The sequence below is a fragment of the Oncorhynchus masou genome, chromosome 25 (genome assembly GCF_036934945.1).
Source record: "Oncorhynchus masou masou isolate Uvic2021 chromosome 25, UVic_Omas_1.1, whole genome shotgun sequence".
Lineage (NCBI taxonomy): Eukaryota > Metazoa > Chordata > Actinopteri > Salmoniformes > Salmonidae > Oncorhynchus > Oncorhynchus masou.
In genome coordinates this window covers 15,946,587-15,973,555 of record NC_088236.1, presented here as the reverse complement: position 1 = coordinate 15,973,555, position 26,969 = coordinate 15,946,587, and the positions used below count along the sequence as shown (strand labels likewise).

General features: G+C 43.6%; 1 protein-coding gene across 1 annotated transcript in view; it reads right to left on the bottom strand.

The window, feature by feature from the left end:
- Nucleotides 1-1,709: 1,709 nt before the first annotated feature.
- Nucleotides 1,710-26,969, bottom strand: part of LOC135513820 (growth hormone receptor-like) — a 79,419-nt gene continuing 54,159 nt past the window's right edge. Inside the window, 7 exon segments of the mRNA XM_064936768.1 lie at nucleotides 1,710-7,440; nucleotides 7,443-7,996; nucleotides 8,265-8,488; nucleotides 24,304-24,373; nucleotides 24,524-24,614; nucleotides 25,088-25,241; nucleotides 25,657-25,835. Coding sequence (XP_064792840.1) covers nucleotides 7,148-7,440; nucleotides 7,443-7,996; nucleotides 8,265-8,488; nucleotides 24,304-24,373; nucleotides 24,524-24,614; nucleotides 25,088-25,241; nucleotides 25,657-25,835 — 1,565 coding nt within the window. The 3' untranslated portion in view covers nucleotides 1,710-7,147.

The window sequence follows — 26,969 nt, the reverse complement described above, 5'->3', positions numbered from 1 at the left end:
CTGAATAGGTTATTCCATCTCATCCCACAGATGCTCAATTGGATTGAGCTCTGGTGACTGGGCAGGACACTGCAGTAAGCTGAATTCACTATCACGTTTGTGGAACCATTCCTGGACAATCCTAGCCTTGTGGCATGGGGCATTATTCTGCTGAAAAAATGTGGAGATGGATACACCGCTGCTAGAATTGGCAATGATGTTCAGACATCATGTGGCATTCAAACGTTGCTCTACTTTTATCAATGGGCCCAATGTGTGCCATGAAAACACGGTCCACACCATCAGTCTGCAATGTTGACACCCGGCATGATGGATGCATGTCCTCGTATGGTTCTCCATACCCTAGTCCTCCCATCAGCATGAAACAGCAAGAACCTGGATTCATCAGACCAGGCAATGTTTTTCCAACTATCCAGTGTTTTCGTTCCTTTGCCCACTGCAACCAGTGTCGTGTTTTTTTGTCAGAAAGAAGTGGAAGTCCGTAAAGTCGTCGGCTGTCATACCCCATTCGTATCAAGTACCACGAGTTGTTTATTCTGGTTTGCGTCCTTGGGCACCAATGTTGTCCTGGACTGTCAGTTGACTAACTGTGGTCGGTCTGTTGCTGTGCACAATTCATGTCAGTCTCTTTTGTCCTCTTTCATCAATGACACATTTTCGACCACTGGCATGCCGTTGGCAGGATGACCTTTGTGTGGTGGACCATTCTTTATACACACTGAAAACTGTTGAGCATGAAAAAATGAGCAGTGTTGCAGTTCCTGACACTCAAAACGGTGCGCCTGGCACCAACTACCATACCCCGTTCAAAGGCACTTAAATCTTGTCTTACCCATTCACCATCTGAATGGCACACACACGCAATCAATGTTTCAATTGTCTCAAGGCTTAAAAATCCTTCTATAACCGGTTTCCTCCCCTTCATCTACACTGATTGAAATGAATTTAACAGGTGACATCAATAAGGGATCATAGACTGACCAGGTGAAATCTGTCATTGAAAGAGCAGGTGTTCCTAATGTTTGTACACTCAGTGTACTTAGGAGTTTATGTAATGGGGTCAAGGCTTCCTCTTCCACCTTTAAAAAGCATATTCCAGAAGCCTCTCGACAGCAACTCCTCACTGTAATGGAGCTGAATAACCATTGAGACTGCTCCTCTAAGAAGGTCAACAAGCAAGCAGAGGCAATAAACGAGTGCTGTGTGGGCAGATAGCGTGGGCGTAATTGGCCTGAAGATCCAATACAGGGGAAGCAGTGACTTATGGGTAATTACCTGCAATGTCCTGGGACGCAGAGCTGTGAGTGGCTGGCTCTCTGATCCAATCAGCCCCACACTGAGCAGCTGAGTACACAGGCTCTGTCTAATTGGCCAATCTGTTGTCCTCTCGACACAGGGCTGCTTCCAGGATGCTTCCTGATCCACTTAGCGCCGGAGAGACCCACACAGATGCATGGACAAACGCATGAGCACGCACACACTATTTATTCCTTGCTGAGTAGAGCATTTACTGAATCAACACCCTCCACTGTCACGGCACATTGTGAACTCATCCTGAGTGACCTAAAATGTGGAATATCACACTCCTATTTCATTCTGCATCAGAAGGTTTAATGGCCCATGCATTCTGGCCTTTAAATCAGAGTATCTACACTCAGGCATGACCTTTTTAAGTTAGTGTGAGAAATCAACAACAATGTACAAATACCTAACCAACAAAGATATATATTTATTGTGAATCTTTTTGAAAGATATTGAACAGAAAACAACAGGAAAGAAAAAAATGCAGCAGAACTTCAGAAACCCCTCGAACCAGAACCTGTCAAGCTGGGTGTATAGCCAATCAACTCCAAAATAAATCCCAGAACTCAACACTTTCAGACTAAAAATAACAAACAAACAAACATAACCTGAGCCTGTAGCGTCGATGCTCCGGTCTGCTGATGCAAACGTTTCATGTCGATTTAAAAAGAACTATAACTCATATCTGTAGTACCCTCCTGCTCATCTCGCTCTTTAATTTTCAACGTATGAAACACTTACGATAACCCTTTGACACAGATGACATGGGATTGTACAAAAACCAAAAACAATATAGAGTTTAGTTCCAGCACGATTAGACTAAGATATTGGCTTATATCTTGAAATAATAATTGTGCTACAATATCTATACTGTATCACCATATACAAAATACTCTGTAGGAAAGCTTCTTATTGGCTGATGGATCAAAACACAAAATATCTTATCTTTGTAGTGAATACCAAGGCAATAGGTCTCGCCATCTTCAATTCTTATACAATTTTAAAACAGACTTTGCTATGCATTCATGATAGATAATTCACAGACTAATTCACAGACTTGACTTTGTCTGAAATACAAAATATGTATATATAACAGCCTAATTCATACAGTGTCTAATATTCCAAAGCACAAATAATTGAGCTAATATTGACACATTAGTATTCAATTTAACATAAGGTACATTGGCAAAATTACTGACACAAATGGTAAACAAATGTCTGGTAACCTTGAATGGTAACACGTTACTTGACACCCAGCGTCATAACATGTTATATGGTCCTAACGCTGTCATGACACATATATTTAGACCCATTGGGACATATATTGCGTTATTTTATGGCTGGTTCTGACACCTACATAAGAATGTCAAAACCCACAAAACCTACTGTACCACGCAAGGCAAAACATTCCATTACACCACAGCCTACGAGTCCACAGTATTACCTACCCCCCATGCAGGAGGCGAACAAGACACTCCCTTTTTGACTTGTATCTGACATTAGGACATGTACGAGGCTTATATGATTCTGATGGTCATAATGCTTCATGACAGTGTCATATGGTGTATTTTCTTAGTCCAAGTAAAGTGACACAGGATGGTCTTAATGCTTCATGACAGTGTCAAAAAGTGTATTTTCTACAAGTTAATTAAAATCTGATAAAAAAACATTACTGTAAAGAATTCATTGAAACAACAAAAAAGAAAGGAAACTATTAGCATGGAAAAAAACTAATTTGAATAAATGTGGGTTTTGACACTTATGTAGGTGTCAGAACCAGCCACAAAGGAATGCATAATATGTCACAACAGGTGTAAATATCTGGGTCCTGACAGGGATATGACCATGTTATGACAGGTTATGACCGTGCCATAATGTGTTAGGACTCTGGGTGTAAGGTGAAGTGCTACACCTTGGGTATAGCAACCTCGGATGCTACAAACCACGTCCATGTCACATTGCACATTCCACTATACAAACATTTACCAACGTCCAACAGACTAAACCTTAGCAGTACTTGTCTAAATAATATGATAGAGCTTTCCTTATAGTGTACATACACATAGGCACCTCTGGCTTATTCAATTAATTGCAAAGTTTTAGAATGTTGCATATAGAAATGCAATGAATAGAGCTGACTCCAATGCTTTCATATTGTACTACACAACATAGAACAATGTCTGTTCCATGATAATGCATTTCTATTTCAACCTTCTATGAAGTTACACCTGCCTGAATAAGCCCGTGGCAAGGCTGAATGCAGACAGGAAACGTGGCGAGCAGCAATATGTCTGACTAGCAACGAGACAAAATACAACATACATAATACAGTAGTTGTTACAGCACTAGTAGAGATATATTAAGACATTTATTTTTCAATGTTTACATGCTGGTAGCAGAGAGAGAGAGAGAAAGTGAGAAAAAGAGAGAGAAAGAGAATAAGCATGACAGAGAATGGCACATTTGCACAGGTTGTGAACGACAGCATGTGTCTAAAAACAGTTATCATTCATTAATTGTTAAATAGATTAATCCACAAGTGAACATTCTTGCTGTGCCGGCATAATATATCTTTCATATTTACCTCAGAAACCTGGTCTTAAGGTTGGATTGGCAAGGGCTGTGTCACAGCTTCAATCTAAAATAGCTTATTCTATGCTGTTGTATTTGTGATAAAGCCATGCGAATCGTCAAGTTCAAGAGTTCCTGTAGTGAACACAAAATAATCACAGATTTCCTGCACTTACAGAGAGGCTTTTAGTCCTTATGATGCAGTTTGTACAGGCTGAATGGATCCCAGTTATACAAAGAAACTTCGCAAATCCAATCAGTTTTCCACACTGACTCAAAGTAATCACATTGAATTTGTTTGTTGAAATGACGTGGAAACAATGTTGATTCAGCCAGTTTTGGTTCCGTTGATTCAGTCCGTTTTGGCTCCTCACATATCCTCTGGAGCTGATGGTTCTCTTGTGGATCAAGATAATCTTTCTGATGATGATAATAATATTTCATTTGTAGTGTGCATTTTCCACGCTCAATGCGCATAAGGTAGAAAACTAAAACAAAACAACAAAAAACAGCATGAAGTATAAACAACAATCACAATACATGGAAACATTACATACTAATGCAAAATACAGACTTTAAGCAAATTGAGTAGTGATACATGTACACTGAGTTTACCAAACATTAGGAATACCTTCATAATATTGAGTTGCACCCCCCCCCCCCCATCTCCTTTTACCCTTAGAACAGCCTCAATTCGTCAGGCCATGGACTCTACAGGGTGTCAAAAGCATTCCACGGGGTTGCTGGCCCATGTTGACGCCAATGCTTCCCACAGTTGTGTCAAGTTGGCTGGATATCCTTTGGGTGGTGGACCATTCTGGATACACACTGGAAACTGTTGAGGGTGAAAAACCCAGCAGCGTTGCAGCTCTTGACACAAACCAATGCGCCTGGCACCTACTACCGTACCCCGTTCAAAGGCACCTAAATATTTTGTCTTGCCCATTCACCCTCTGAATGGCACACAAACACAATCCATGTCTGAATTGTCTCAAGGCTTACAAATCCTTCTTTAACCTGTTAACTCCCTTTCATCCACACTGATTGAAGTGGATGTAACAAGTGACATCATTAAGGGATCACAGCATTCACCTGGAATTACTAATGCAGATTAATCAAATATGATAATGTGTTCTTTGTTTTAATGTTACATTTCCCGTTCACAGCCAGTTGTTGTCCTTTACGACAGTGTGTGTGTATGTCAGCTCAAAAGAAGAGTGGATACTATCCTTTCCCCTTCTGTGTGTGTGCGTGCCTGGGTATGTTTGTAAGGTTGTGGGCGTATAGAAAGCTCTGAGCTTCTAAGTACATATTTCACTACATCAAAAGGAGCTAATTTTACTATCATTATAAAGTCCAAGCGAGAGCACATTACATTTAGAAACAGAAAAATATTATAACTACCCCTTTTCACATTTCCAGTCATAGAGTAGTACCACAGTATGAGTCAAAATACCCATAACACCTAGTGGTCAAAGAGGGAAATGATTCCAATCATTTTCCCACCATAAATCTTTCCCTTAGGGGATTTTAGAAATAGGTCAACTAAGAGCTGTGTTTCGTGTAGGTTTATCCTGGCATGACGTTTTGAGAACCATATAAATCTCTCAAGGACAAGGTGTCTTATCAATATATTTACCTGTATTTACCTGCACAAAAATGAAATGCTAATTCATGCTAATATCACTATCATAAAGAACTACAAATGCCATGATGATCTGGACAAGACTGCCAAATCTATGCAAAGGTGAGAATCTCTGGATGAACCATTGTTAGCTAAATGTAGTAATGAATATATTGGCAACATTTCTTTAAACAGAGAATTCTATGAACTGTCTTGTGCAAATTTTAAATTGACACAATATCTGTTTGCAAAGGTGTCAGCTGGAGACGACGTGCAGGAGCTTGCAGGGATTTGTAGTTTTGCATGTCTACTTTGACATCAATTAGCATTTTTCGATTCTGAGCGTAAATAGATCTGAATATATTGATAAAGTCACCTTGTCCGTGAGAGATTTACAAGGTTATGAAAACGCCACGCCAGGGAAAGCCCACATGAAACACAACCCTTATTTTAAGTGTTTCTAAAATCCCCTATGGTGGAAAATGAATGATTGGAACTATTTCCCTGTATGTCCACTAGGTTTTATGGTTATTATGACGCCTCCACTGTGGAGCTCTATTGTCCCTGCATTTACAATTAATGCAAAGTAAGAAAGTACAACATATAAAAGCAGTCTTTCCTATATTGTGAGAATTAAGTCTATGCTGTAAGTGAAATCTGCTTGGTGTTACGGGTTTTCTTGTTCTCTGTTTATTATAGTGACCGGTGTCTGAGTTGTCACAGTGAGTGCAGACATGTCGTCTAATGGCTGTGTTAAAAACTGACCTCAGTCTGGTAATAATTAGATGACTCTGCAGCAAAAAGGATGCAAGAGAAATATAAAGCATGAAAATATGCCATTAAGCAAAATAATGAGAGTGCAAAATGAATGACCGTAGTTACTAATAGTCACTGCTCGCTGTAGCGCTAAGTTTGACAAACAGCACACTCAAGTGTTCTGTCAATTAATGAGGCCATAACGATGATGTTAAAGTTGGTGTGTTTGTATAAATGACAAGTAGATGTGCTTGTTATTCTCCCAGGCATGTTGTTATTGGATCCATCTACAGTCAAATTAAGACTTAAACCAACAAGCAATTAAATACGTATATGTTAAACGTAGATATTTATACATTAAGGTGGGACTAGGTGTGTCTGCAAGGCACATGTTTACATTGCACCTCATCAGTCAAACAACAGATATATTGAAGTATCAGGTAACATAGAACTAGAACCATGTCTGAGCTTGTCTGTCTGTGTATGTATGGTGCATAAGTGTATCTGTGTGTATATTAGAGAACCGTGCATTTCAAGGTTTCAGACTGTGGGTTTTTCGGTGTCTCAGTCTTAGTCAGAAAGAACACCGTAAGATTTGTTCACGTATTACTTTAAGCTCTGTCAAACCAGAAAGGCCAATTTTACAGAAGCTCTTTCCTCAAGTTCCAGTCACTCATAAAAGCCAAACACAACAACTAAACATTTCTCTTCCTCAGCTTCCCTTCAAGCAAACTGTCAAACAAAGGACCATGCTTGTTGTCGAGTCTGTCCCGTGAGATATTTGGCTTCCAGCATCGATCAAGTAGAACAAGGCTGTCTGTGATGATTATTGACTTCATGACAAGTGGCCTCCAACCTCTACGCCCCAAGGCCTCCTGGGAGGTGTAGTTTTTCTTAAGGCGAGAGGTTGCCCAACAGGTCTGGGGTGAGGTACCCTATGGGCATGACGGGCAGGGGCTTGGAGGGAGGTTGTGGAGAACAGGTAGGGGACCTCTGGGGGGAAGGGGGGTTGAGGAGAAGGCTGTGCTGGAAATCAACATCCTGAACCACAGTGTAATCCGAAACACGGGGGAGGAACTGAGCAGGGGGGGAGTCAGGAAGGATGTAGGGGGACTGGTAGTCCCCTAGGAGGGTGGTAGCAGGAAGATAGGCCTCCTGGTGGGGCTTGCTCTCGGCAGAAGGTGGGGGAAGGTGTGGTAGACCTCCCCAGGTGTGGAGGGATCAGGGGTGCTCATCTGCCGGCCACTGCTCTCTGTCGTGTAGCCCCCTGCCTCAGGAGCAACCACCAGCAGCTGAAACATCAGCTTGTTTGTTCTCCTCTCCTCCTCTTCCTCACTCTCCTCCTCTACTCCCTCCATTTTTCCCTTCTTATCCTTCTTTGTTGTTGGAGTGTTCTCCGGGGCTCCGACCTGCTGGCCTGGCGAGAGCACCACCCCTCCGGTGGGCGTCACATCACTGACCTGGGCATAGAAGTCCATGTTAACCCAGCTCTGAGGGCCTCCCAGCTGGGTCTGGACCAGGTGCCTCTCCCCTCCCTCTGGAGGTAAGTCTGGAGCCTGGAGCCCGGGGCATGGGACCTCCAGCACATCTAGGGATGGGGTGCTAGAGTGGCTACAGTTCCCCAAGCATGGCTCAACTTTGTTGGGTTGGCAGGACAGGAGGGCAGCCATTAACATCGGGGTCTCCTGGTCAGGCAGCTCTGGATCATAGGAGCTGGCCCGGCCAGAGTCATCATCAGGGATACTGAGAGAGGGAGGGAGAGAGAAAGAGAGAGGGGGACAGAGGGAGGGAGAGAGGGACAGAGGGAGGGGGAGAGAGAAAGAGAGATAGAGGGAGGAGGAAAGAGAGAGAGGAAGGGGTGGAAGGGGAGAGAGTTACCTGGAGGTACCATTCCAGATTTCATAGCTTGCTACTTTAACGCTGCTTCATGCAAAGAGGCTCCTGTCGACTGACACTTTCCTAGTATAATTTCAGAATTGTTTCACTGTACAAAGCCTGCTCCATCCTATACCTGAGGCCATGAAAGCAGCCATGGTTTGTGTGGTGGTTGTTGTGACCCAGCAGTCTCTGTAAGTCTGAACTCTGGTTGTCCTTCTCCCCAGGCTCAGGCTCGTCTGCGTCCAGCTCGATGAACTCCACCCAGGGCACGTCCTGGTACAGGTCCGGGGGGTAGGAGTGGAGAGCCCCCATACCAGCTCCACTCAGGATGAAGTTCAGCTCGTCCAGCTTTCCCTTCTGGATGGGGTGTGACAGAGGGAGAGACATGACATTTGAAATGTCATTATTCTTTTGGAACTTCTGTGAGTGCAATGTTTACTGTACATTTTTATTATCTACTGTCTTTTTATTTTTTTTAAATTTCACCTTTATTTAACCAGGTAGGCTAGTTGAGAACAAGTTCTCATTTACAACTGCGACCTGGCCAATATAAAGCATAGCAGTGTGAACAGACAACACAGAGTTACACATGGAGTAAACAATAAACAAGTCAATAACACAGTAGAAAAAAGAAAAAAAGAGTCTATATACATTGTGTGCAAAAGGCATGAGGAGGTAGGCGAATAATTACAATTTAGCAGATTAACACTGGAGTGATAAATGATCAGATGGTCATGTGCAGGTAGAGATACCGGTGTGCAAAAGAGCAGAAAAGTAAATAAATAAAAACAGTATGGGGATGAGGTAGGTAAAATGGGTGGGCTATTTACCGATGGACTATGTACAGCTGCAGCGATCGGTTAGCTGCTCAGATAGCAGATGTTTAAAGTTGGTGAGGGAGATAAAAGTCTCCAACTTCAGCGATTTTTGCAATTCGTTCCAGTCACAGGCAGCAGAGAACTGGAAGGAAAGGCGGCCAAATGAGGTGTTGGCTTTAGGGATGATCAGTGAGATACACCTGCTGGAGCGCGTGCTACGGGTGGGTGTTGCCATCGTGACCAGTGAACTGAGATAAGGTGGAGCTTTACCCAGCATGGACTTGTAGATGACCTGGAGCCAGTGGGTCTGGCGATGAAAATGTAGCAAGGGCCAGCCGACTAGAGCATACAGGTCGCAGTGGTGGGTGGTATACGGTGCTTTAGTAACAAAACGGATGGCACTGTGATAAACTGCATCCAGTTTGCTGAGTAGAGTATTGGAAGTCATTTTGTAGATGACATCGCCGAAGTCGAGGATCGGTAGGATAGTCAATTTTACTAGGGTAAGTTTGGCGGCGTGAGTGAAGGAGGCTTTGTTGCGGAATAGAAAGCCGACTCTAGATTTGATTTTCGATTGTTTGATATGAGTCTGGAAGGAGAGTTTACAGTCTAACCAGACACCTAGGTACTTATAGATGTCCACATATTCTAGGTTGGAACCATCCAGGATGGTGATGCTAGTCGGGCGTGCGGGTGCAGGCAGCGAACGGTTGAAAAACATGCATTTGGTTTTACTAGCGTTTAAGAGCAGTTGGAGGCCACGGAAGGAGTGTTGTATGGTATTGAAGCTCGTCTTGCTATGGCGATGTTAACATATGTTTCCCATGCCAATAAAGCCCTTGAATGAGTGGAAAAGAGAGAGAGAGAGCCCACCACACAATAAATACTCATTCAAAACCAGTTACACATCAATTAAAAACACAAGTCCAATTCCTCCTCCACAGTAACTAAACACAACAGCCTCTGAATACCCCATATACTCAAAAACAGATAACAACAATATTGTTGACAAGTTTATAATAGGCAAACTCAACCCTTAGTCTCGCTGCCAACATTCCCTCCAGCATTCCCACTACATCCACAGACTCCTGTCCCGAATACTGTTCTTTCGGGTCTTCCATATCGCTAATTTTGCTGCCCCTAACACAAAATTAAGCAACACAACTACACCCTTTTGACTGAACCTGTACTTTGGCCCAAATATATACATTTGGGAAGAGAACCTCTCCCAACTTGAGAACCAATTAGTGATCAGGTCAATCATCCCGACCAACCTGGGACAGATGTGCCAGAGTTTCAGACTCGGCACAGAATGGACACCCCTCCCCAACAGTAGGATCCAGGTGTACCAGATGTATATTGGTGGCTATGGCTCCATGTATTATCCTCCATTGGAGGTTATCAATATACAGTTGATCGCCAACAGCCTTTTGGAGAGGCACCTGGACCAAGCACACCCACCCACCTCATCGATTTGACCCCTTCCAGGGAAGAGGCATGGGACACCTTTACACATATTCCGTACATGGCCTTCTTTCCCACCTCCTTGAACTCCCCCAGCTCCGGGGTATCGAAGGAAAGCAGCATCCCAACGTCCTCCTCAAATGCCCCCATCGCAGCACTAACAATCAGTGCAGGGAACACGTCATCCAGACCCTCCTTCCACCAATCAGATTGGAAGTGTCAGTCACATACTGCAGATGAAGCCCTGGCAAGGATTCACAGACCTCAGCGACAACCTTCCTCAGTAGGCGAGATGATCGGATCCCCGCTCTTTCTCCCAGCTCCTCCAACGATCTGCTCCTGCTCCGCATCAGATGATCCAGCTTAGTACACCCCACACCTAACAGGCATGAACGTAGGCTAGCTGAACCCAGAACACAGGACTGGATGGCAGTGTTGTGAAAAAGAGGCTCTTCAAAAAAAACACATCCCTGGTGACGTGCAGGCGTTACGGGACTTGACAAGAACCCTCCAAGCCTGCATAACACACTCATAAAATGGAGTCAGGCCAGGCAAAATCACCCCCCTCCATCTTTAAGAGGAAAAGGTGCTTGTCTAAGCCCAAACAGCCCGCTCTCCTCATCAATATGTAGGCTGTTTTGACCCAGCTAGAACCGTCTCTGGCTGTTTGAAGTGGGAAAGCCATGATTCTAGAGGAAATGTCCACCAGGCCTTGCCCACCCTCATGCAGTGACAGGTACAGGGCTGCAGCTTTAATCCAGTGTTGTCCAGACCAGAAGAAATTGACAAGGGTCCTCTGAAGCTCTTGTATCAGACCCTTTGGTCTGTGCTACAGGGTAGAGGCAGCAAGATTATTAGCTAACAAGACCCTTCCCATATAAGACAGCTGGGGCAGCACCCATTTCCATCTTGACAGTCTGGCACACACTTTCTCCAATACACCCTCCCAGTTCTTTTTCTGAAAGACATCGGAGCCTAGAAAAAGAAAAAAAAAGTCTTCATCCCATCTCTGCCCCCCTGGTAACCGTGGAGCGTACCCCAACTGAAGCTGACCTGCCCATAGCGCTTCACTCTTTCCCCAATTGACTCTAGCTGAGGAGGGCCCCTCATACACCTTTAGAGCATTTGAGAGAAACTTAACATCCTCACCCCCTGTAATAAAAACTGTCACGTCATCTGCATACGCAGACAGTGCTATCGTGGGACCCTTCATTACAGCTGGCACAGAGAAACCAGTAAGCTTCGCTCTTAAAAAACAAAGCATTGGTTCAATCGCCATATAACTGCCCTGAAATTGGGCATCCCTACCTGATGCCCCTTTGGACAGGGATTGGGCAACTTAAACCACCCCCCACCTTCACCATACACGAGGCCCCAGCATACAGTAAATTCATCCAAGACAGAAAAACATCCCCAAACCCAAAGGCTTTCATTGTTTTAAACAAATACTGATGGTCCACACGATCAAAAGCCTTCTCCTGATCCAAAGAAAGTAAACCCACATTTACATCAGACAGTTTACAAAGGTCTAAAACATCTCTTATCAGAAACAAGTTGTCAACAATAGAGCGATCAGGTACACAGTAGGACTGGTCCTTGTGGACCAACAATCCCAGATACTCTTTCAACCTGTTTGAGAGACATTTAGAAACAATTTTGTATTCAGCGCACAGCAAAGCAACAGGTCTCCAATTTTGTTACGAGAGCCAAATCCCCCTTTTTTGGCAACAGTGAAAGCACTGCACAGGATACAGGAAGAGAACCCTCATGAAAAGATTCACACACCACTTCATAAAAATCCTCCCCAATAGACCCCCAAAAGTGCTTATAAAACTCAGATGGTAAACCATCGATGCCAGGGGCTCAGCCTGTTGAGAGCTGCATAACTGCTGTGGACAGCTCTTGCAGTGTAATGTTAGAGTCCAATGCGACTCTCTGCTCAGGTCCCAATTGAGGAAGACCGTGTAACAACTGTTCAGTACACAGAGAGTCACAATCCTCCGCCTTATAGAGGGCAGAGTAGAAATCCACGGCAGTCGACGCATTTCACTGTCATCCGTGGTCACCTTCCCATCAGAGAGACGAAGGCAGACCATCTGTTTCAATGTTGACTGTCCGAGGTTTAAAAAAAGGCGCTAGGAGCATCCATATCCTTGAGGGAAGCGAAAAGAGAACTAATCAAGGCACCCTTCACTCTTTCATGCAGAAAGGACCTCAGTTCATGTCTCTTGTCCCGTAAGTTCATGACTAGTCCAGGGTCATTCTGAGTGAGCAGCTTCAATTCAATAGATTTGATGTCCTGTTCAAGGGCCTTGATAGTCTCTTTAACTTCAGTTTGAGACAGAGCAGTATACTGTTGACAAAATAATCGTATTTGTTCCTTCCCAACCTCCCACCATTGTCTCAAGGACTCAGAATTCCCTTTTGTAACCCTCCATTTTCCCCAAAACAACAAAAACCTGCCACAAAACATGACATCATGTAACAATTTAACATTAAAATACCAGTAAGGTGATGACCTTCATGGACAGGACAAGTGAATATCAACGGTAACAATAAGATGATCAGATAAACCCATAGGAGTAATGTCACACCTTCCAACCCTACTACAGTAGTGATCAGATACATACAACCTGTCTAACCTACCAACCCTACTACAGTAGTGATCAGATACATACAACCTGTCTAACCTACCAACCCTACTACAGTAGTGATCAGATACATACAACCTGTCTAACCTTCCAACCCTACTACAGTAGTGAACAGATACATACAACCTCTCTAAGCTTCCAACCCTACTAGAGTAGTGATCAGATACATACAACCTGTCTAACCTACCAACCCTACTACAGTAGTGATCAGATACATACAACCTGTCTAACCTTGCTGCACTGACACAACCTTCATGAACTTTTAGCCATGTGTACTGCCTAACTTTTGCATTCCTACTCTCCACACATCAGAAAGCTCAAACTCAGTTAATAGACCAGACAGGCAAGTGGCTGACCGCAGGTGAGGTTCTTCAGCGGTGGGATCAACAGTAAAATCCACTACAGTTCCAGTCCCCCCCTAAAACCATACACCCCTCTTGGTCACACTGTCTTAAGGTTTCCTTTATTTGATCAAAAACAACAATACGCTCTGTACCCTCATTAGCAGCAGAAACATAAAAAATAAAAACATAACATCCACCTTGACCAATAAAACCCGACCTCTGACAATCTCTGTTGTAGATACCAGTCACTCCTAAGCCTGAGGAAAACAAGATTGCCACCCCAGCACTGAAATTAGTACCATGACTGAGTACATGCTGCCCCTCCCACCACATACCCCAGTCAACCTCATTTTCCTCATCACTATGTGTCTCCTGTAGGAAAACTAAATGAAGCCTTTTCTGTTTTATTACTTCTAATACCCAAGCCCTCGTATTCCTGTCCCTTCCCACATTAATACCTACCCTTAGTACCTCCACATAGAAAAGAGAAAAGCAGAAGAAACCACAGAGAAAAAAGACACCCTGTGAAGCATGATCATCATCATTATTTAAATTGTCTCTTATTAACCTGACCACGTTTCCCACCACCTTTTGCTGCTGCAACAACAGTAACACATTTCCTCAAGCGAAACCGCTTATTCTCACTCAATTGGTCTAACCCTACCGTCTTCTGTAACATCACAGCTGACCTCACAAACTTATCAACATCAAAATAAGCTGCCAATTTGACAGATTTCCCAAAAGTCTGATCCAGAAACCCATTTACCACCTCTAGATCATAAATTGAGTCGTCACCAGCTGCTATCATATCAAAAGAGATAACCATATCCTTCTCCTGATCCTCAGCTGAGACCACAGACCCCTGACTCCCCTCTACCACATCCCTTTCAACACTCCACACTTGCACCTCATCACTCGTACTGGGCATCTCCTCCACTACCTGGGAGCCTAGCTCCACATGAACCCCCTCCTGTACCCCATTACTCATAGTGGGCATCTCCACCCCTATCTGGGAGATTAGCTCCACATGAACCCCCTCCTGTACACCAGCACTCGTACTGGGCACCTCCTCACCAGTCTGAGGAACTGGCTCTTCAGATACAGCCTTACCTTCTACAACAATATTTTTCTGCTGCATAACATTTCCCTCTAATACAAGTTGCAACTCCGTGCCCTCAACACGGATAACTTGTTCCTCAGCAACAGGTGCTTGTGGCTGCTCTACCGCTGTCGTCTCACCTCCCCCTACATCAGCGGGCCCAGGTGTTACGATGACCACCTCTCCCTACATCAGTGGGCCCAGGTGTTACGATGACCACCTCTCCCTACATCAGTGGGCCCAGGCGTTACGATGACCACCTGCGCCCCTCCCTCTGCCTTCTCCCTTTTCGGGCAAGCATGTCGCTTATGACCAACATCCCCACACTCAAAACACCGTTGACTACCCGTACTAGCATAAGCCATATACAGTCTATTGTCATACTTGATTTTAAACGATAACTCTAAAGTCTGCTCCGGTGAGTCCAAAAACATAAACACCTGTTGCCGAAACGACATAACCTGTTTCAACGCCGGGTGTTTGCAACCCAACGGCGCAATAACTTGCGTTCCAATAGCTCATTGGGACTAAACGGCGGTACATTTGAAATCGTTACCCTTGTTGACGGAGAAAGACAGCGACGTAACTTGAATAAACATTCCTTTAAAAAGTACACCATGCTCAACCATCCAATCAACCAGACGCTCTTCTTTAAGAAGTACGCCATGCTCAACCATCCAATCAACCAGACGCTCTTCTTTAAGAAGTACACCATGCTCAACCATCCAATCAACCAGACGCTCTTCTTTAAGAAGTACACCATGCTCAACCATACGATCAACCAGACGCCCTTCTTTAAGAAGTACGCCATGCTCAACCATCCAATCAACAAGACGCTCTTCTTTAAGAAGTACACCATGCTCAACCATCCAATCAACCAGACGCTCTTCTTTAAGAAGTACACCATGCTCAACCATCCAATCAACCAGACGCTCTTCTTTAAGAAGTACACCATGCTCAACCATACGATGAACCAGGCGCCCTTCTTTAAGAAGTAAGCCATGCTCAACCATCCAATCAACCAGACGCTCTTCTTTAAGAAGTACACCATGCTCAACCATCCAATCAACAAGACGCTTCTCTTTAAGAAGTACACCATGCTCAACCATCCAATCAACCAGACGCTCTTCTTTAAGAAGTACACCATGCTCAACCATCCGATCTACAAGACACTCTTCTTTAAGAAGTACACCATGCTCAACCATCCAATCAACCAGACGCTCTTCTTTAAGAAGTACACCATGCTCAACCATCCAATCAACCAGACGCTCTTCTTTAAGAAGTACACCATGCTCAACCATCCAATCAACAAGACGCTCTTCTTTAAGAAGTACACCATGCTCAACCATCCAATCAACCAGACGCTCTTCTTTAAGAAGTACACCATGCTCAACCATACGATCAACCAGACGCCCTTCTTTAAGAAGTACGCCATGCTTAACCATACAATCTACCAGACGCCCTTCTTTAAGAAGTACACCATGCTCAACCATACGATCAACCAGACGCTCTTCTTTAAGAAATACCACCATTGCTTTATTCATCCGTGACGCATAAGCAACATTCTCATTTCCTACCTTCTCTCCTACGTCGACCAGAAACTCCTCCACAGTGACAGTAGCTTCAGTAACATCCTTGCCAAACTCAGGGTAATTTCGATACGAAAAACAAAATACTTAATTATACCACAACAAAAATAAAAAATAATAACCTTAATCATGCACAAAAGAAAACAAAAAATGGCACCAAGAAAGAGAAAACTGAAAGAAAGTTCTGAATATCTAACTCTCCACAATACACGCACTCTTTCGCTCATTCAATTCCCAGCATGCACCAAACACTCCAAGCATGCAGAGAGAATAGGTTTGAGACAAAAGAAAGGGAGAGTGAGTGTGGGTGTGAGAGACAGAGAAAGAGGGACAGTGAGTGTATGTATGTGTTAGAGGGAGCGAGGTAGGGAGAGTGAAGCAGTGAGTGAGTGAGAGAGAGGGAGATAATGTCAGAAGTTTAAATACACCAAAGCCAAGGAGTATGTAAACATTTCACAATTCCTGACATTTAATCCTAGTAAAAATTCCCTGCCTTAGGTCAGTTAGGATCCCCACTTTATTTGAAGAATGTGAAATGTCAGAATAATAGTAGAGAGAAGGATTCATATATCACATTCCCAGTGGGTCAGAAGTTTACATACACTCAATTAGTATTTGGTAGCATTGCCTTCAAATTGTTTAACTTGGGAAAAACGTTCCCGGGTAGCCTTCCACAAGCTTCCCACAATAAGTTGGGTGCATTTTGGCCCATTCCTCCTGACAGAGCTGGTGTAACTGAATCAGGTTTGTAGGCCTCCTTCCTTGCACACGCTTTTTCAGTTCTGCCCACAAACTTTTTATAGAATTGAGGTCAGGGCTTTGTGATGGCCACTCCAATACCTTGACTTTGTTGTCCTTAAGCCATTTTGCCACAACTCTGGAAGTTGTCCATTTGGAAGACCGATTTGCGACCAAGATTTAACCTCCTTACTGATGTCTTGAGATGTTGCTTCAATATATCCACATACTTTTCCTTCCTCTTGATGCCAACTATTTTGTGATGTGCACAAGTCCCTCCTGCAGCAAAGCACCCCACAACATGATGTTGTCTCCCCCATGCTTCACGGTTGGGATGTTGTTCTTCGGCTTGCAAGCTTCCCCCTTTTTCCTCCAAACATAACGATGGTCATTATGGCCAAACAGTTCTATTTTTGTTTCATCAGACCAGGGGACAATTCTCCAAAAAGTATGACCTTTGTCTCCATGTGCAGTTGTAAACCGTAGTCTGACTTTTTTTATGGCAGTTTTGGAGCAGTGGCTTCTTCCTTGCTGAGCAGCCTTTCAGGTTATGTCGATATAGGACTCATTTTACTGTGGATATAGATAATTTTGTGCCTGTTTCCTCCAGCATCTTCACAAGGTCCTTTGCTGTTGTTCTGGGATTGATTTCCACTTTTTGCACCAAAGTACGTTCATCTCTAGGAGTCAGAACGCGTCTCCTTCCTGAGCGGTATGACGGCTGCGTGGTCCCATGGTGTTTATACTTGCGTACTATTGTTTGTACAGATGAACGTGGTACCTTCAGGCGTTTGGAAATTGCTCCCAAGGAGGAACCAGACTTGTGGAGGTCTACAATTGTTTTTCTGAAGTCTTGACTGATTTCTTTTGATTTTCCCATAACGTCAAGCAAAGAGGTACTGAGTTTGAAGGTAAACCTTGAAATACATCCACAAATACACCTCCAATTGACTCAAATTATGTCAATTAGCCTATCAGAAGCTTCTAATGCCATGACATAATTTTCTGGAATTTTCCCAGCTGTTAAAGGCACAGTCAACTTAGTGTATTTAAACTTCTGACCCACTGGAATTGTGAAACAGTGAATTATAACTGAAATAATCTGTCTGTAAACAATTGTTTGAAAAATGACTTGCGTCATGCACAAAGTAGATGTCCTAACCAACTTGCCAAAACTATAGTTTCTTAACAATAAATTTGTGGAGTGGTTGAAAAACAAATTTTAATGACTCTAACCTAAGTGTATGTAAACTTCCGACTTCAACTGTGTATTTGTGTTTTAAGCAGGTATAAAAAAAGAAGAGAATATGTATTTTAAGTAATGTTTCAATTGCAATTCTGGCTCTAGGTAAAACAAGTCAAATAAATACATAATGACGTATGTGAATATATGTGGCTATGAGAAGTGTAACGTGTATGACAGGGATAATGTGCAACATGTTGAGTGTGTAAGGACCCATTTCTATTTCGTATACAGCAGTACTGTGTATTGAAGACAATTTTCCCCTCTGAAACATTAAGCTTCCTCCTATGCTGGCATTATCACTCTCCATTAGGGTAGCAAAGGGTCAGAAACTTTCCAGGAAATTTTCCATGGGAAGATAAGCCTGGGAATTTTGCTTAAATTCATCAAAAAAAATTACCTTAATACAGTTTACCTTTTTTAGTGGGATACACATAAGTCAAATTTAGGTCTTTTGGCATATTTTGGTTAAACTATCCCCAATTCAATGGAATTGCAACCCTCTGCATGCACAGTGCACTCTTCCATCACATGTACAGCTGATTCTCAAGATCTTGCACACTAATGAGATTCTATTGAGCCCACACTACTACACTGTCTGAGCCATGCTTTCTGGTAAGTTTTGATTACAATACTGGGTGGGATGAATATATTTTATGACATACATTATTATTTGTTAACTAGTAAATAGTATTTACTATTTTAATTTTAGCTTGCTTGAGCCTGCTAACCGAGGAGTGTAATTCACCTGTTTCCATACATGTTTCATTTTAAAATACGTATCTTATCTTACAAAGCAGTTGTTTAATCTAACTGCTTAACTATTTATCTGTACATGGAATTGTATTGGGTTTTAAAAAATATGTTTATAGGAAAATGCCACAGGCACTATCTGATGTGTAGAAACTGCAGAAAATGCAGAAGAAAAAGCTGTGTATATTTGCAAATATTGTGCCAAATCATGTGAAGAATGCAACACAGATGCAGAATCATCTGGCCAAGTGCATAAAGTTCCCTCAGCGCTCACAATAAGCAACCTCTGACAAAAGTCCCTCTACTTCTATTCAAGGTGAAAATTATTAATCAGACACCTTATCGATAGCAACAGCTCATAGTCCTCCTGGAATCAATAGTTTTTTTTGACTCAATGGAGGAACATCGTCAGATAAATAGTGATGAATGTATCGCTCGAGCTGTGTATGCAACTGGTTCACCTCTGATGCTCACAGTCAATGTGTATTGGGAGAGATTTCTGAATGTTCTTCGCCCAGCACGCACCCCTCCAACCAACATGCTTTATTTACTCATTTGCTGGATGCAGATTTCAACAGAGTTTAAGTGAAGGTCAAGCAAATCATGGAGAAAGCAGACTGTATTGCAATAATCTCTGATGGGTGGTTGAATGTTTGTGGGCAAGGAATAATTAACTACATCATCTCCACCCCTCAACCAGTATTCTACGAGAGCACAGACACAAGGCACCACAGACATAACGGTCTCTACATTGCAAATGAGCTGAAGGCAGTCATTAATGACCTTGTACCACAGGAGGTTTTTGCACTGGTGACAGACAATGCTGCAAACATGAGTAGACCAAACAAGGCTGCTTGTTCTACCCTCACATCACACCCATTGGCTGTGCTGCTCATGCATTGAATCTGCTCCTCAAGGACATCATGGCACTGAAAAGAATGGATACACTCTACAAGAGAGCCAAGGAAATGGTTAGGTATGTGAAGGGTCATCAAGTTATAGCAGCAACCTACCTCACCAGGTTGCTGGTGAGGTAGCAGATTCACTTGGTGCTGGTGAGCACCAAGTGAGAAGAGCACCACATTGAAGCTGCTCAGCAACACCCATTGGGGTGGTGTTGTCATATTTGACAGTCTCCTGGCGGGGAAGGAGTCTCTCCAAGAAATGGCCATATCACAGTCTGCCGATATGGACAGCCCCATCAAGAGGATCCCCCTGGATGATATATTTTGGGAAAGAGTGGTAAGCAGCCTGAAACTCCTGAAACCGGTAGCAGTTGTCATTGCACGGATTGAGGGAGACAATGCCATCCTGTCTGGTCTGATGTTCAGACTCTGCTTGCAGATGTAAGATAATAAATATGTACTACCCTGCCCACTTCACTGTTGCTCCAAGCAGAGGAAACTGCAGTTCTGAAATACATCAAAAAGCGTGAAGACTTCTGCCTGAAGCCCATACACGCCGCAGCACACATGTTGGACCCCAAGTATGCTGTTAAGAGCATCCTGTCTGGTGCAGAGATCAACAATTCCAATGGTGCCATCACTACCATGTCTCACCACCTTGTCCTGGATGAGGGCAAGGTTCTTGGCAGTCTGGCAAAGCACACTTCCAAGCAAGGGCTTTGGGATGGAGATGCAATATGGAAGTCGTGCCAACATACCTCATCAGCCACCCGGTAGGGACTTTGTGGATCTGAGGCTCTTTCCCCTGTTGTCTCTATCATCCTCCAAATCCCACCAACATCAGCCGCCTCGGAGTGCAACTGGTCCACATACCAAAGCACGCAACAGGCTGACCAATACAAGGGTTGAAAATTTGGTGGCCGTCCAGGCACATTTTTGCCTTTTTGAGCCTGACAACGAGCCATCCTCAACAAGGTTGGAAAGTGACAGTGAAGATGAGGCCTTAGAGTCTGATGTTCAAGAGGTGGACATTGAGGAGGTCCAGGGAGAAGACATGGAAGCCTGAGAGGAAGACAACCAAAGCTTTTGTTTCTAGACTATCATTTTAAAGATGTATGTTGAAACCGTTTTTGGGAGATGCGATGGATCATTGGGGATCATTCAATATTCGATTTCTTTTGTTGTTCAGTGAAATCAACCCATGTTTAGAGTCAACTCATTTAATTAAAGTTCAATTTGTAATGAAATATATGTATTTTTCTATTGGAAGGATTTAATCATTTACAATTATGTCTACTTATGATAAGGTAAAATGTTTATGTTTCTGTCTCCATATGATATGGTAAATATATCCAATGCAAATACCATCTACATTTAAATGGTATTAATATTAATTTGCATATATTTCCGTTAATTCCTACAGAAAGTTTTCACCTGAATATTCCCCAAAATGTGCAACCCTGCCCTCCATATTATCAATTGTCTCTAAATTTTAAAGTATACAATGTGTTGTACCGTATATGCTGTTGTCCTAAGAACCAGTCCTTAAAATAGTATAAGAGCATCTTGAACTCTGACCACTGAAAAGTATAGTGGAGCAGGGAGTTTATAAATTGGCTATAAAAAAACTTCTGGCATTTCCAAGGACAAAATTGATGGTCTTTGTATTTCATTGCCAAGCCCTCATGTGTACCCACAAAGCCTATTATTATAATAATATCAATAATTTAGATTCTATTTCTATGTGCGTGCCCTGGTAATTTCCAGTCCTATCATATTACTGTGTTTTATTTCCTCTTCATAGGGACACAGTGGTTTCCTCTTCATAGGGACACAGAGTGGTTTCCTCTTCATAGGGACACAGAGTGGTTTCCTCTTCATAGGGACACAGAGTGGTTTCCTCTTCATAGGGACACAGAGTGGTTTCCTCTTCATAGGGACACAGAGTGGTTTCCTCTTCATAGGGACACAGAGTGGTTTCCTCTTCATAGGGAGTGGTTTCCTCTTCATAGGGACACAGAGTGGTTTCCTCTTCATAGGGACACAGAGTGGTTTCCTCTTCATAGGGACACAGAGTGGTTTCCTCTTCATAGGGACACAGAGTGGTTTCCTCTTCATAGGGACACAGAGTGGTTTCCTCTTCATAGGGACACAGAGTGGTTTCCTCTTCATAGGGACACAGAGTGGTTTCCTCTTCATAGGGACACAGAGTGGTTTCCTCTTCATAGGGACACAGAGTGGTTTCCTCTTCATAGGGACACAGAGTGGTTTCCTCTTCATAGGGACACAGAGTGGTTTCCTCTTCATAGGGACACAGAGTGGTTTCCTCTTCATAGGGACACAGAGTGGTTTCCTGTTCATAGGGACACTGAGTGGTTTACTTGAGCTACTGTACAAGTGGTGGGGTTGTTTGAAAAGTACATGTTCCTCATCAACAGCAGCCCACATCCCATTTCATCAGCACACCAACACAATGACACCTGGTCACACCTGGTCACAACCACACATCCTCCTCCCCTTTTAGCTCGTATCTCTAGAGCATATCAAATCAAATCATCTTGGTCACATGCTTCGTAAAGATCAGGTGTAGACTAACAGTGAAATGCTTATTTACGGGCCCTTCCTGTAACGGCTTTCGTCTGGCGAAGGGGAGTCGGACCAAAATGCAGCGTGGTATCTTTGATACATGTTTAATGACGAAGAAAAAACGAACAATACAAAAACAACAAACGGACCGTGAAAACCTATACAGCCTATCTGGTGAACACAAACACATAGACAGCAACAATCACCCACGAAACACTCAAAGAATATGGCTGCCTAAATATGGTTCCCAATCAGAGACAATGATAAACACCTGCCTCTGATTGAGAACCACTCCAGACAGCCATAGACTTTGCTAGATAACCCCACTAAGCTACACACCCAACACCCCACAAAACCCCAAGATAAAACACACCACAATAAACCCATGTCACACCCTGGCCTGACCAAATAAATGAAGACAAACACAAATTATTACGACCAGGGCGTGACACTTCCCAACAATTGAGAGACAGAGAAAATAGAGAACTAATAGAAAAGTAATAATAAAAACACAACAAGTAATATCTTATTGTATGTCATTGTTCAACTTCCTATTCAAACCATGTTTTGAATTAACATCAATGTGGATTATGTGTTTTCATCATATGGACTTGCACATATGGCTTATGATACGCTACATGACCAAAATTATGTGGACACCTGCTCTTCGAACATCTCATTCCTAAATCATGGGCAATAATATGGAGTTGGTCCCCCCTTTCCTGTTATAGCCTCCACTCTTCTGGGAAGGCTTTCCACTAGATGTTGGAACATTGCTGCGGGGACTTGCTTGCTTTTAGCCACAAGAGCATTAGTGAGGTCGGGCACTGATGTTGGGCAATTAGGCTTGGCTCATAGTCGGCATTCCAATTCATCCCAAAGGTGTTTGATGGGGTTGTGGTCAGGGCTCTGTGCAAGCCAGTCAAGTTCTTCCACACCAAACGACAAACCATTTCTGTATGGATCTTGCTTTGCACGGGGGCATTATCATGCTGAAACAGGATATGGCCTTCCCCAATCTGTTGCCACAAAGTTGGAAGCACAGCATCGTCTAGAATGTCATTGTATGCTGTAGAGTAAATGTTTCCCTTCACTGGAACTAAAGGACCTAGCCTGAATCATTAAAAACAGCCTCCTCCACCAAACAGTCCACGTGTAATCACGCCAGACCAGGACCCCCACATCTGGCTTTAACCTGCGGGATAGTGGTGGGGTTATGGTATGGGCAGGCATAAACTACGGAAACAAACACAATTACACTTAATTGATGGCAATTTGAATCCAGAGAGATACCGTGACAAGATCCTGAGGCCCATTGTCGTGCCATTCCTCCGCCGGCATCACCTCATGTTTCAGCATGATAAGCCACGGCCCCATGTCGCAAGGATCTGTACACAATTCTTGGAAGCTGAAAATGTCCCAGTTCTTCCATGGCCTGCATACTCACCAGACATGTCATTCATTGAGCATGTTTGGGATGCTCTGGATCGACATGTACGACAGCATGTTCCAGTTCCCGCCAATATCAGGAACTTCACACAGCCATTGAAGAGGAGTGACAAGAGTGGGACAACATTCCATGGCCACAATCAACAGCCTGATCAACTCTATGTGAAGGAGATGTGTCGCACTGCATGAGGCAAATGGTGGTCACACCAGATACTGACTGGTTTTCTAATCCACACCCCTACCTTTTTATAGGTATCTGTGACCAACAGATGCATATCTGTATTCCCAGTCATGTGAAATCCATAGATTAGGGCCTAATAAATGTATTCAAATTGATTGACTGATTTCCTTATATGAACTCTGACTAGATAAAATCTTTGAAATTGTTGCATGCATTTATATTTTTGTTGAGTATAATCATCTGTAATGCACTCTGAGCCATAACAATTCACACTTGTTTTTACATCCTAAATAGTTGATCACACCTACTCAAAAGACAAATGCACGCACACACGCAGTGTTTGTTGTCTTACCTTAAGCAGTGCTGGATCTATCCCTTTGATTTTGGGTGCAGGGACAGGAGGCAGCAGAATCACCATCAATCTGAGAGGAAGAGGAAGAGATGAGATGAAGATGACTGTGTGTGTGTGTGCGCGCATGCCTGTGTGTGTGTGTGTGTGTGTGTGTGTGTGTGCGCATGCCTGTGTGTGTGTGTGCGTGTGTGTGTGCGCATGCCTGTGTGTGTGTCCTCACCTCTGCTGCTGAGAGAAGATGATGAGCATGAGGAGAATGGCCACGCCCACAGCCCCGAAGATCAGGACCAGAGTCACAGGGAACGTTGACTCTAGAACAGGATCATCATCATCAACTTAATCATCATCATCATCGTCTTCATCACGGCCATCATCATCATGGACCATCATCATCATCACCACGGACCACCATTATCATCATCATCATCATCATCATCATCATCATCATCATCACCACCACCAACATATCTTATAATGAAGAACACTTATTTAACCATTGTCATTATGCAGTGATACTATCTTATCCTTGCACAAGATGGCTGCAATGTTTGTTCCCAGGGACAGCATTTGAAAAATCTGGCTAAAATGGGCACTTTTACAGTAATGTTGATTAATGCGCACTGTCTCTGTAAAACTACATTTAATAGTGTAAACAACACCGCTCCTCCTCTTCCCTCTGCCTCAACATGAGCCACACTGTCTGACTCCTACCAGACCCCGCTCTACCACGCCCTGCCTGGCCCCAAACTACCCTGCCCGACCACACCTGACCCCAATCTCTCACCTTTATTGGGAATCTCTGGCACGTGGACAAAGATGACATCACTGAACTCCCCAAAGTTATTGAAGGCCCTCATTGCACAGTGCACACGCACCTCGTACGCCTCTCCTGTCTGAAGGCCGTAGATTGACTGCTGGGTGCCAAACTCATGCTCCAACTGAGAGAGAGACGGGGGAAGAGGGAGACATGGGAAAAACATTTGTAAGAGAGGAATATGATGTAAAGCTATGAAATGTCCAAATAAAAAGTGCTTATGTCACTGCTGACACTGATTATGTCTCAGAGTAAATTTGTTTCTATATACAGTCTTCTGTGCCACAAACAAACTTGGTACTGTCGCCGATTGAGGCAGTCAACAACAGAATCTCTCTACTTGTTTGTGTCTATGAGAGGTTGATCTGTCAGTGACCTTCCCTGGCCTTGCCCTCTAACTCCTCTGAACCCTGCCCCTCATCAAGACCCTGTTTTCCCAGAAGGCCTAGCTCTGGCTTCCGCTACGGCCGCATCAAAGCTACAGAGGCAGTTGGGTATTTGGCCGCCAGGGTGTGTGTGTGTGTGTCCCTGTGACTCACCACTTTCCAGTGTGAGCTGTTCCTCCTCCTGTACTGGACTTCATACACCAGTGTCAACCACCCCACGGATACGTCGGCCGAGGGTGGGGGTTCCCAGCTCGCCATAATGTCATAGTTCAGGCCCGACCGGCTGATGTTCAGCAGCGTCCAATTCAGAGCCACTGGCGGGTCAGGGTGCACTGGCAGGGACGAAAGGGCATAGGTCAGTATATGAATGACTGGCCAAAAAATGACCAATAGTGTAAAGTGGTTTCCTTCTCCATATGCATTATGCACTGATGAGACAAGTCAACCAATTTAGAATTGTCTTCAACATAAACCTCAATTGGTTTAATCATGTGTTTTGAGCTGGACTGGGACAAAGCCTGTACCCCTTGGGGCTCCCAGGACCAAAATCTCACGTTCCGCTGCTAGTCTATAAACCAGGGGTCCCCAACTACATTCAGCCGCCCGGCAGATTGTTTCTTGAGCGGAGGGTCGAGTGGCCAGAACATAATTATAAATAACTTGTACACTGCAAATGGACCGCAATAAGCCCAAACAGATACAGTATTTGACTAAATATAATAATTTCAAACCTTGATTACATTGGGATACGTTCACGTGTCTCTATGGGAAGACTTGGGAACAGATTTCCTACATCACTTTGAGGTGATTTCCTGGTGATTTTTTTTCCTGATGTCTTTTATGTCCAACAATAAAATGTTTTAACTCAATGATTTATTTATTTAAGAGTTCATTTATTTACTTTTACATGGGGGGGGCCAAATAGAATCATCCGCGGGCCGCCAGTTGGGGAACCCTGCTATAGAAAATGTCTATCACACTGTCCACCTTACATTAGAAGAGCATGTCTGACACCTGTCCCCGTCAGTGTACCTGTATCCACTAGTCCAGTCGGTGTGAAACCTCAGAATAATAACAACAGCTGCTGCTACGATCAATCATTATCATCAGTTCTATTCTGACTGAGGATTGTCCACCTCTAACCCGGAGCATGGTCTGACATTGACCAACATGCAACAGGACAATGCTGTTGTCCTAGTATTTCTGATAACGTGTTGGCCCTCTCGGCCTTACTGCTCCTGGTCCTCCTGGGAACCCAGTGTGCTTACAGGTTTTCATTTCAACCCAATTACTTCTGTCAACATGATTTAACAAAACAGTAATCAACCCCTCGTCCCCCGACATGTTTGGATGGCCCCTCAACCAATCAGGTAGATGGACGCAGCAAAGTGTTAAAGTCAACTGCCACTGATGATGTCAAGACTGAGACTTGATGACAATTGTGTATTTCAAACAGTCAAGTTCTG